The sequence below is a fragment of the Oncorhynchus gorbuscha genome, linkage group LG21 (genome assembly GCF_021184085.1).
Source record: "Oncorhynchus gorbuscha isolate QuinsamMale2020 ecotype Even-year linkage group LG21, OgorEven_v1.0, whole genome shotgun sequence".
Taxonomy (NCBI): domain Eukaryota; kingdom Metazoa; phylum Chordata; class Actinopteri; order Salmoniformes; family Salmonidae; genus Oncorhynchus; species Oncorhynchus gorbuscha.
In genome coordinates, this window is record NC_060193.1 from 15,824,015 (window position 1) to 15,836,175 (window position 12,161).

Here is a 12,161-nt window from a genome sequence, read left to right on the forward strand (position 1 = left end):
CTACTGTACTGTACCCTACTCTACTGTACTCTACTGTACTGTACCCTACTCTACTGTACTCTACTGTACTGTACTGTACCCTACTCTACTGTACTCTACTGTACTGTACCCTACTCTACTGTACTCTACTGTACTGTACCCTACTCTACTGTACTCTACTGTACTGTACCCTACTCTACTGTACTGTACTCTACTGTACTGTACCCTACTCTACAGTACTCTACTGTACTGTACCCTACTCTACTGTACTGTACCCTACTCTACTATACAGTACCCTACTCTACAGTACTCTTCTGTACTGTACCTGCCTGTAAGATTGGTGCTCTAACTACATTTAATCATGATATAATCTGTTCTATGTATGAATCAACTAACTACATTTAATCATGATGGAGCAGATTCCATGTATGAATCAACTAACTACATTTAATCATGATAGATCAGATTCCATGTATGAAACAACTAACTACATTTAATCATGATAGATCAGATTCTATGTATGAATCAACTAGCTACATGTAATCATGATAGATCAGATTCTATGTATGAATCAACTAACTACATTTAATCATGATAGATCAGATTCTATGTATGACACAACTAACTTAATGCGTCTTTCTACAGCTCTGCCTGTGGCCTCAGTGAGTGTCTCTCCTCAGGGTCTCCTCTACTCTGGAGAGACAGTCAGTCTGCAGTGTGTCATACCAGGCTACACAGACTGGAGGTACTACTGGTACAAAAACAACCAACACCTTCCTGATGAGACCAGTAAAGTCATAGATATCACCATCCCCAGCACTCAGACTGGTCAGGCTGGTCAGTACAGGTGTGAAGGGAACAGAGTGTCTAGACCCACATCTTCACTACCAAGTGATCCTGTCACTCTCACTGTAAAAGGTGAGTTACTTTGTTGTGCTTTATTGGTGTTGCTGACTATTTATATTGAGTCAATCAGGGTCTGTGTGCCATAATTCTTAGTTACAATGAGCTCTAAAATTATTGGGACAGTGAAACATGTTCTGTTGTTCTGTTAAGCAATAACAAACATGTTCATTTAGTATAGTACAGAGTCATTGTTAATACACTTATTTCTATTGAGAGGAGTCTGTCCCAAACACTGACTCATAAACTTCATGTTTGAACATAAAGGAAAACATTTATATAGAGGTTTCATCTTTGTATCAGTGCCATTATGGTGTCTGTTACAACAACACAAGCAGCACATCTACATGTTAATGTTGCATGTGCCATAATATACCATCTGTGTTACAGAGGACCACCATGTGGGTAGTGGACACTTCAGGAAAAAGAGTAGAGTTTTGAGATGAACATGATAGATCAGATTCTATGTATGAATCAACAAGCTACATTTAATCATGATAGATCAGATTCTATGTATGACACAACTAACTTAACGCGTCTTTCTACAGCTCTGCCTGAGGCCTCAGTGAGTGTCTCTCCTCAGGGTCTCCTCTACTCTGGAGAAACAGTCAATCTGCAGTGTGTCATACCAGGCTACACAGACTGGATGTACCTCTGGTTCAGAGACAACCAACAGCTTCCCAGTCAGACCAGTAAAAGCATCACATTCCCCATCACTCAGACTGGTCAGTACAGATGTGAAGGGAAGAGGAGAGATCATCCCCAGAGGTCACAACCCAGTGATTATGTCACCATAATTGTCACTGGTAAGTTCCCTACAGTTGCTTGTATCACTATATCAGTGTAATATGAGATAGCCAATGTATGCGTCTAATCTCTGTTTCCTCAGCCTTTCCCAAAGCTACACTGTCTGTAGAGCCAAACCCTGCATTCCCTGGAGAGACAGTTACTCTGATGTGTTCAGTAGGGTCTGACAGTATCTGGAGCTATAAGTGGTACACAGACAGGAATGATAATGTAGTATCCCAGTCTGTCAGACACACTATAACAGGAGACACCCTCACTATCAGTAGAGCTGCTGAGTCTGACCAGGGTCTCTACTGGTGTCAGGGAGAGATCCAGTCCAGATCCATATCATCAATCAACAGTGATCCTGTCACTATCACCCTGAATGGTGAGTTACTTTGTAGTGTGTTTTTCTGTCATAGAGATGGACACTATTAATATATTTTTTTTACATACACTGAGTGTACAAAACATGAGGAACACCTTCCTAATATTGATTTGCACCCCATTTTGCCCCCAGAACAGCCTCAATTCATTGGGGCATGGACTCTAAAGGTTTCCAAAGCGTTCCACACGGATGCTAGCCCATGTTGACTCCAATGCTTCCCACAGTTGTGTGAAGTTGGCTGGATGTCCTTTGGGTGGTGCACCAATGTTGACTCATACGAGAAACTGTTAAGCGTGAAAAACCCAGCAGTGTTGCAGTTCTTGACACACTCAAACCGGTGCACTTGGAACCTACTACCAGACCCCTTTCAAAGGCACTTAAATATTTTGTCTTTCCCAGTCACCTTCTGAATGACAAACATACACAATACATGTCTCAATCGTCTCAAGGTTTAAAAATCCTTCTTTAACCTTTCTCCTCCCTTTCATCTACACTAATTGAAGTGGATTTAACAAGTGACATCAATAAGGGATCATCATTTTCACCTGGATTCACCTGGTCAGTCTGTCATGGAAAGAGCAGGTGTTCCTAATGTTTTGTACACTCAGTGTATGTCGACATGGTCTGTGTGCAAATGTTCCCTCTAATGTACTTCAGACAAGGAGGTGACTGAAAATCAGACGCTCTGCCTATTGGCTACTTAGCCTATTCAAGACCGTCTCAAAATACAACACTGCCCCTTTAAGACATAAAAAATAGCTCTTTACCTGACTCCTTTTTCAAAGATGGCTAGAAATGCACACATGTTGTGCTCTTGTAGGAAGCCACCAGTCCCCCATTGTTGAATGGCTCAGATCCATATTTTATGTGGCAATTGCTATTTACATAATAGGCCTACTGCAGCCCTGATAGGTTATGGCGCACCGGTCTGTGTAGGGTATGGGTCTGAGTTGTGCCTGTCAGTGTAATATAATCCTACACCAGTGTGCTCTGCCTACAGGAAAATCTCTTGCACAGTTAGTTTTGCAAACTATGGCTTGCATAGTTCGTGTTGTTTAGGTATGTCATATTGAAAGTGGCTAACATTGCGTTGATTCAATCACAATCCCCAAACTAGATCGCCATGTTGATAGTGTTAGCTAAATGGAAAATCAATCTCATGCTTCTTTGCTTGGGCTGATATTTCTTATGCACATGGTCGTGCCCCGTGCCCGCCTGCGCACAGTTTATAGGGGACATGTCCAGTGTGTATTTAAATCCAAAATATAAGTTACCATATTACTTACTAAAGTAAGACCCTACATTGGAAAGATTGGTGCTCTGACTACATTTGTGTTCATATTTAACTGTGTTTCCACAGCTCTACCCAGAGCATCAGTGAGTATCTCTCGTCAGTTTGTCCTCTACCCTGGAGATACAGTCACTCTGCAGTGTGACATATCAGACTACACAGACTGGACGTACTACTGGTTTATAGACAACCAACAGCTTCCCAGTCCGACCAGAAAAACCATCACCATCTCTCTCCCTGACCAGGCTGGTCAGTACCAGTGTGTTGGGATGAGGAGAGGTCGGCCCCAGATGTCATATTACAGCTCAGCTCTCCCCATCATCATCACTGGTGAGTACATATCTTTACATACATTTATCTAAGGATGAAAAACAATCTGATATGTCAGTCCTTACCTATTCTGCTGATAAGAGTGGGTCTTTTGTACTCATGGAATGGACCGTTTATATAAGTGAGTGTCAGAAGTCCCATCTCAGATTTTCTCTCGCCATGGTGAGCTCACTGTTTGTCTTCAATCTGGACTTTGTCAATTCAGAGCCAATGAGGGTTAATCTAAATACACATATATACACTGTAAATTCTAACTGAATGGAGTCAACATACCTGTCGCGATACGAAACCTTCAGCCCCGCCCCTTGGCCGGCAGCGGGGTGGCTAGAGGTAGTTAGCATCCCGTTCCCTGGATCGGACAGGGCACTATAGGTACTTCAGGGTATCTCGGTATACCCAGGACCGCTCGCGTAGCCCTGCCTCTCTTTCTATATCGAAGCGTTGTCCGCGTAGAGAGGTCTTTTGCCTTGTCACTCTCAACGGTCTAGCTCTAGCTGGGATGTGTGAACCCCACCTTTATCCTCTAGACTCTTTGTTTCACCACTAATTGGTCCTTGAGTTATTATTAAGCACTAGTCCTACCAGTCTCTATATGATTTCCCTGTGGTTGAGTGTTTCCCCTCTGTGATGTATCTAGTTTAAAGTGTGAAGACCTTTAGTCAACTTAGTCTCACTACTCTGCCCGTCGGCTATGTATCGCTTGGAAAATAAAACTTAGATAGATCGATAAGACAATTAAATGAATCACTACTGGACACACCTTCCTCTTTGTCTTTTAATAGTAACTTACTCTGTCATAGAGTACTGATCTCTGTTTCCAGTGTCCCGGTAGCGGGGAGTGTCAGAGTTGTTATCTCCCGTGGCGTTAACTGTCTTTGAGAGAACCGTTTACTCGAGACAAAATAAGACTACCGTTTATTTTTGAAAACACTCTGTTTTTTGTCTTTTACAATCAAACACACTTCAAAATACACAATTGTTACTCGGTCACACACAGCGTTAATCAAAAACATGCAATTGACTTAATGCTCTTATAAAATGCCTGGTACAATGATAACACTTATCTCTATATTAAATACTTGTAATAGTTATTTAATTACCTTTGAGAGATGACGAGGAGACCCACGAGATCAGGAGCAGAGTTTCAATCGGTCAGAGTTCTGTTTAGAATTTAGTTAGTAGCGACTCCCCTCTACTGGCTGAGATTGACTTGGAGTCGGTGCTTTACTAAATTGAGAGATTCAAGTTTGGCTCGGATGAGAGAACCCGCTGGTGATTCCCTGCCCCAAATGGAATATTCAAAAAAGTCTGTGTCCGCAACGAGGTCGCGATACTGAGCTCAATCGAGAGGCTACAGAGAACTCTCTGGATATATTTGCATCAGCACCCACGTACCTGGCGCAAAACCACAGGGTCAATTCAGACATCCATAAGAGAAAGCAAGGGATAACCTTAAGGACTAGAGTGCTCTCAACCCCGTTGAACTACCGCAGTGTCAGTGGCTCGCAACGAGGTCGCGATACTGAGCTCAATCGAGAGGCTACAAAGAACTCTCTGGATATATTTGCATCAGCACCCACGTACCTGGCGCAAAGCGACAAAACAGCTGATCGATAGTTAAACCCGTTGAACTACCGCAGTGTCCGCGGCTCGCAACGAGGTCGAGATGCTGAGCTCAATCGAGAGGCTACAGAGAACTCTCTGGATATATTTGCATCAGCACCCACGTACCTGGCGCAAAGCGACAAAACAGCTGATCGATAGTTAAACGGTATATCGGAGAGTCACTTCTCAGATCCAACAAGTTAGAATCTTAAGTAATTTGAGTCAGGTGTCAATTTACCCGAAGTCAAATGGTTGTCTAAATGAATTCAGAATTCAAGAAGTCAGCGCCAAAGTAATGGCAAATGTCTCTTTATATACCTTTTGATTCTCTGCACCCGATCTGCTGCTCCTCCCATTCCCTCAGAGCAGAGAGGGTGATGACATATCTTACAACAGGAAATACTTTTCTTACAGTGCATATATGGGCCTCTGGTTATGACAGTGCCCATTACTCTAGCAACAATGAGGAAACACTTTTCTTACAGTGCATATATGGGCCTCTGGTCATGACAGTGCCCTTACTCTATCAGCAATGAGTCTATCAGCTGTTCCCATTCAGAGGTGTCACTTGAGGCAGAGGGTGATTCTTCCTGCCTCCAGTCAGGTTCAGTAGTTGGTTGGCTTGAGTCGTCTTCTGGTGGCTTTGCCCAATCCGGTATTTCAGTAGGCGAGGTCATCTCTGTCTCTACCCTTGGTGGGTAAGACAGGGGAAGAGGACCAGGAGGTAGATCCATTTGGCGTTTTACTACATACCCATATGTAAAATATACCTTTATCACAATGTTACAGCAACAGCTGAATTACCAGGCATGTATCCACATAATTTCTGCTCCTCAGCTGTTTCCTCAGCTCTGCCCAAAGCTACACTGACTGTAAAACCCAACCCGGTGTTCCCTGGTGAGACAGTCACTCTGACGTGTTCAGTAGGGTCTGACAGTAGCTGGAGCTATCAGTGGTACAAATACAGGAATTATTATGTATTATCCCAGTCTGTCAGACACACTATAACAGGAGACACCCTCAACATCAGCAGAGTTGCTGAGTCTGACCAGGGTCTCTACTGGTGTCAGGGAGAGATCCAGTCCAGATCCATATCATCAATCAACAGTGATCTTGTCACTATCACCCTGAATGGTGAGTAACTTTGGTGGGCGATTAGAACTGGCTGGCAGTCGGCATTCCAATTCATCCCAAAGGTGTTCGATGGGGTAGAGGTCAGGGCTCTGTGCTGGCCAGTCAAGTTCTTCCACACCGATCTCGACAAGCCATTTATGTATGGACCTCGCTTTCTGTATGGGGGGCATTGTCATCCTAAAACAGGAAAGGGCCTTACCCACACTGTTGCCACTAAGTTGAAGGACAGAATCGTCCTGAATGTCATTGTATTCTGTAGCATTAAGATTTCCCTTCACTTGAATTAAGGGACCTAGCCCAAACCATGAAAAACAGACCCAGGAAATTATTCAACCTCCACCAAACGTTACAGTTGGCACTATCATTTGGGTGGGTAGCTTCCCCTGGCATCAGCCAAACCCAGATTTGACCGGTGGACATCACTCTAGAGAATCTGTTCCACTGCTCCAGCGTCCAATGGCTGTGAGCTTTACACCACTCCAGCCGACGCTTGGCATTGAGCATGGTTATCTTATGCTTGCATGCGGCTTCTCGGTCATGGAAACCCATATCCTGAAGCTCCCAACAAACATTTATTGTGCTGAGTTTGCTTCTAGAGGAAATTTGTAACGCAGTAGTTAGTGTTTCAACCGAGGACAGACTATTTTTACGCGCTCCTCACTTCAGCATTCGGCAGTCCTGTTCTGTGCGCTTGTATGGCCTACCACATTGCAGCTGAGCCGTTGTTGCTCCTAGATGTTTCCACTTCACAATAACAACACTTATAGTTGACCGGGGCAGCTCTAGCATGGCAGAAATTTGACGAACTGACTTGTTAGAAAGGTGGCATCCTATGACGGTGTTGCGTTGAAAGTCACTTAGCTCTTCAGTAAGGCCATTCTACTGCCAAGGTTTGTCTATGGAGATTGCATGGCTGTGTGCTTGATTTTATACACATCAGCAAGGGTGTGGCTGAAAAGGCCGAATCCACTAATTTGAAAGGGTGTCCACATACTTGTGCATATATAGTTTATATGTCTAAAATAATAGTTACCGTACTACTTACTGAAGTCAGATCCTACTTTGGAAAGATTGTTGCTCTGACTGCATTTGTCTTCATAAAACTGTTTCCACAGCTCTGCCCACGGCCTCAGTGAAGATAGTCACTCCACAGGGTCTCCTCTACCCTGGAGAGACAGTCACTCTGCAGTGTGACATATCAGACTACACAGACTGGACATACCGCTGGTTCAGAAACAATGAAGAGCTTCCCATTCAGACCAGAAAAAACATCGCCATCTCTCTCCCTGACCAGGCTGGTCAGTACCAGTGTGTTGGGATGAGGAGAGGTCGGCCCCAGATGTCAAATTACAGCTCAGCTCTCCCCATCATCATCACTGGTGAGTACATATCTTTACATAATTTACCTAAGGATGAAAAACCATCTTTGCTTGATTAACAATCTGATATGTCAGTCCTTACCCGTCCTGCTGATAAGAGTGGGTCGGTTGTACTCATGGAATGGACAGTTTATATAAATGACTTTCAGAAGTCCTATCTCAGATTTTCTCTCCCCATGGTGAGCTCACTGTTTGTCTTCAATCTGGACTTTGTAAATTCAGAGCCAATGAGGGTTAATCTAAATACAGATATATACACTGTAAATTCAGAGCCAATGAGGGTTAATCTAAATACAGATATATACACTGTAAATTCAGAGCCAATGAGGGTTAATCTAAATACAGATATATACACTGTAAATTCAGAGCCAATGAGGGTTAATCTAAATACAGATATATACACTGTAAATTCAGAGCCAATGAGGGTTAATCTAAATACAGATATATACACTGTAAATTCAGAGCCAATGAGGGTTAATCTAAATACAGATATATACACTGTAAATTCAGAGCCAATGAGGGTTAATCTAAATACAGATATATATACACTGTAAATTCAGAGCCAATGAGGGTTAATCTAAATACAGATATATACACTGTAAATTCAGAGCCAATGAGGGTTAATCTAAATACAGATATATACACTGTAAATTCAGAGCCAATGAGGGTTAATCTAAATACAGATATATACACTGTAAATTCAGAGCCAATGAGGGTTAATCTAAATACAGATATATACACTGTAAATTCAGAGCCAATGAGGGTTAATCTAAATACAGATATATACACTGTAAATTCTAACTGAATGGAGTCAACATATGTAAAATATACTTTCATCACAATGTTACAGCAACAACTGAATTACTAGGCATGTATCCACATGTGTTCTGCTCTGTTTCCTCAGCTCTGCCCAAAGCTACACTGACTGTAAAACCCAACCCTGTGTTCCCTGGAGAGACAGTCACTCTGACATGTTCAGTAGGATCTGACAGTATCTGGAGCTATAAATGGTACAAAGACAGGAATTATAATGTAGTATCCCAGTCTGGTTACAACTACATTGAAGTCTCTCACATCAGTAGAGCTGCTGAGTCTGACCAGGGTCAGTACTGGTGTGAAGGGAAAAGTGTGTCTAGACCCACATCTTCACAACCAAGTAATGCTATTACTCTTACTGTAAAAGGTGAGTTACTTTGTTATGTTGTCATACAGATAGACTCTGTTGTTGTTGTTGAGTCAATCATGTTTAATTTATCAAGTAAGATATTGAACCCTGCCCAAGTCTCCTTGCTTAATTAACGGTCATATTTTGTTCCTTCAACTCAGTGCAACAATTTAGAGTTACACTAAGGTAGACATGTTAAAGTGTTTTAGAAACCCTAATCGCGGTATTTTAACTGAACATGTAGGCTGCTCACCTGCACATACTCCTTTTAGAAGTAAGACTTATTTTGTACCTGCAGCCAATCACAATCACTCTCTTCTATCACTCTCACAATCACAGCTCCAGGCATTCCATGCTTTTCTTACCTCTTGTTCTGAGCACCTGAGATTTAATATGCAACCTGCCACACGTCAAATCAATTCTGATTTTGTGTGAGGACAATGTTCTATACGATGGTCCAAAAACTTGACGTATCCAATCGCGGCCGACGTTTTGTAAGCGAACCACTCAATTGTGTCCCTACGTTATATTGGCATCGAACACGCCACCCTCCATAGGAGAGGGGGTGACCGCGACAATGTATTGTTCAAATGCGCGGCTGCCTGGATCTTTAATTTCAAGATGCTTGCTGCCTTCAGTCTCAATGTAGACTTTGATCTGAAGCCATTCTAGTGATTATTGTGATTTTTCTATTCATTGTACATGTTTGTAGGCCCATGTAGTCACATTGTATCTATGATCATATGCTTTCATTTATGTTTTTATATTTATATCTTTAAATGGACCAATGATATCAAGCCACACCCTGCCATAATTACAGACACCTGTGTGTGTGCCCTTTGACACTCCTTTTCAAGTGTTTTACTCCACTAGCCAGCACCTCATCTAAACAGGTGTGTGTTTCTTTTGCCTCCAAGTGAGTCATGTAGACATTTTCTGTGTGTCTGTAGACTATTCTGCCTCACTGAATTTTAATCAGTTATCCACCAAGAGGACATATCATGCATCAGATCAGATTCCTGGTTTCCAGATGCATCACACACGTTTCTTGATTCCAACAGATAGTCGTCCGACGGCCACACTGAGTTCTGACAAAGAGGAAGTATTCGCAGGAGACAGCGTGACACTGAGCTGTACTGTAGAGTCTCCTGGATGGAAGTTTTACTGGTACAGACACAGACCAGACTCTACACCAGTAACCACAACCTCTGGATACTCCTACACACTCAGCTGGGTCAGTGTCTCTGATGGAGGACAGTACTGGTGCAGAGCTGGGAGAGGAGACCCAGTCTACTACACCCTGTACAGTGACCCAGTCCAGATAAACATTACTGGTGAGTCTAAAACAGTTTTATGATAAATGGCTGTTATTGTGGATAGAAAGTAATCTAGGGTATAATATTTTGTCAGATGACTTGAAGCTATATTCATGAGTTGACCTATTGATAAATAAATACATTTCAAATTGTGGAACTGTTTTTTGAGTTGTCTGTGTTGTGTCTATGCAGAGAGGCCTGTTGCTGTTCTGACCCTCCAACCCAACTGGACCCAGATATTCATTGGAGAGACTGTTACTATGAGATGTGACATACAGGGAGGAGGAGACTCTGACTGGAACTACAGATGGTATAAGAATAGTCAGGTAGTGATCCCCTTTAACACAAAGCCTGAGTACAGAATCAGTCCTGTCTACTGGTCTAACAGTGGTTCATATACCTGTGAGGGTATAAAGGGAAACAAGTTCTCCAAGACCAGTGATGCTGTACAACTAACCGTGTCTGGTAAGTCTATCTAATCATGTCAACATCTACATTGGTAAATACAATTATTGCTAAAACTGAAAGTTAGAAAACAGAAACCTGTCCTCTGACTGATCACAGATCAACCCAAGGCTGTCCTGAGTATCTTTCCTCAGTGGATGAACCCTGGAGACTCAGTAATGCTGAGCTGTGAAGTTGACAAGACGTCTACAGGCTGGAGGTTCTCCTGGTACAGGACTGTTCCCTACAGAGCTAGGTTACCCTCCCTATCAGACAAGTCTTACTCTCTACAGCCCCTATCTGACAATGTGACTAGTGAAGACTCCTACACTCTGATCCCTGCTGGTCCTACTCACACAGGAGGATATGTGTGTAGAGCTGGGAGAGGAGACCCAGTCTATGACACACTCTACAGTGAACCTCAGTTTCTCTGGTCAGGAGGTAACCAACTGCATTTAAACTGTATTAAATCATCTTTAAGTCACCCTCGTGTGTCTATATAACTATAGGGTTGACTCTGTCTCTCTTTGTTTCAGATCTGCAGCCTTCAGTGTCTCTTACAGTAAATCCCAACACAACTCAACACTTTACATCAAAGTCTCTCTCACTGAGCTGTGAGGAGAAGGGGAACTCTACTGGATGGAGACTGATGAGCTACAGAGAGAGAAGAGTGAAGTCAGGGTGTGTCTCTACCTGGAGATCAATAACAGAATCCACCTGCACCATCAGATCATTGACAACATGGTACAGTGGAGTGTTCTGGTGTGAGTCTGGATCAGGAGAGTACAGTAATGCTGTCAACATCACAGTAAATGGTATGTCTATAGTACAACACTCAATAACATTTTTACATATTGTAGCGACCCGGCCAGACAGCTGTGTGATATAAGGTATGCTTTTTGTTTGTTGTGTTGGACTTACCAGTACCCAGTGTTTGCGGGGTCCTACATGTCAGTTTACCTGCTATCTGCCAACCACGGGCGAGCCTGAAATGTTCCAGTGCCAGGCATCCTTGTGGTTTGTGGGGTGGCGGGAGGGTTTGGCATGGGTGTGGAAGGCCATGCTTAGCCATTGTTCTCTCTCTTAAGTTTTGCATTAACAAGAGATGGTCACTGTTATTTTAGGGAAGCTGCGAAAATTCGCAGCTTTTTGTTAAAAATCGCGCAACATTTCAGCGCCCTGCTATTCATGCCAGGAATATAGTATATGCATATGATTAGTATGTGTGGATAGAAAACACTCAGACGTTTCTAAAACTGGTTAAATCACGACTGACTATAACAGAACGTGCGTTTCATCGAAAAGTGCAGGAAAATCTGATCACTGAAAATGGAAAAAAATATCCATGCGCCACTTCCAAGGATTGTTAAAGGTGAACCGGATTAAATGAGGTTGAGGTTGCAATAGCTACAGCTTCCACATGTTTTCTAGAGTCTTGTCA

The 12,161-nt window shown here is 42.8% G+C and overlaps 1 protein-coding gene across 7 annotated transcripts in view; it reads left to right on the plus strand.

The window, feature by feature from the left end:
- The window catches only part of LOC124008792 (titin-like), a 34,106-nt gene that overhangs the window by 10,728 nt on the left and 11,217 nt on the right, over positions 1-12,161 (plus strand). For all 7 annotated transcript variants that reach the window (XM_046320345.1, XM_046320346.1, XM_046320342.1 and 4 more), the window contains exons 6-15: positions 625-897; positions 1,431-1,688; positions 1,772-2,056; positions 3,417-3,677; positions 7,532-7,795; positions 8,700-8,978; positions 10,022-10,294; positions 10,469-10,741; positions 10,841-11,161; positions 11,257-11,535. In XM_046320345.1, coding sequence (XP_046176301.1) covers positions 625-897; positions 1,431-1,688; positions 1,772-2,056; positions 3,417-3,677; positions 7,532-7,795; positions 8,700-8,978; positions 10,022-10,294; positions 10,469-10,741; positions 10,841-11,161; positions 11,257-11,535 — 2,766 coding nt within the window. The remainder of the gene's footprint in view (positions 1-624; positions 898-1,430; positions 1,689-1,771; positions 2,057-3,416; positions 3,678-7,531; positions 7,796-8,699; positions 8,979-10,021; positions 10,295-10,468; positions 10,742-10,840; positions 11,162-11,256; positions 11,536-12,161) is intronic.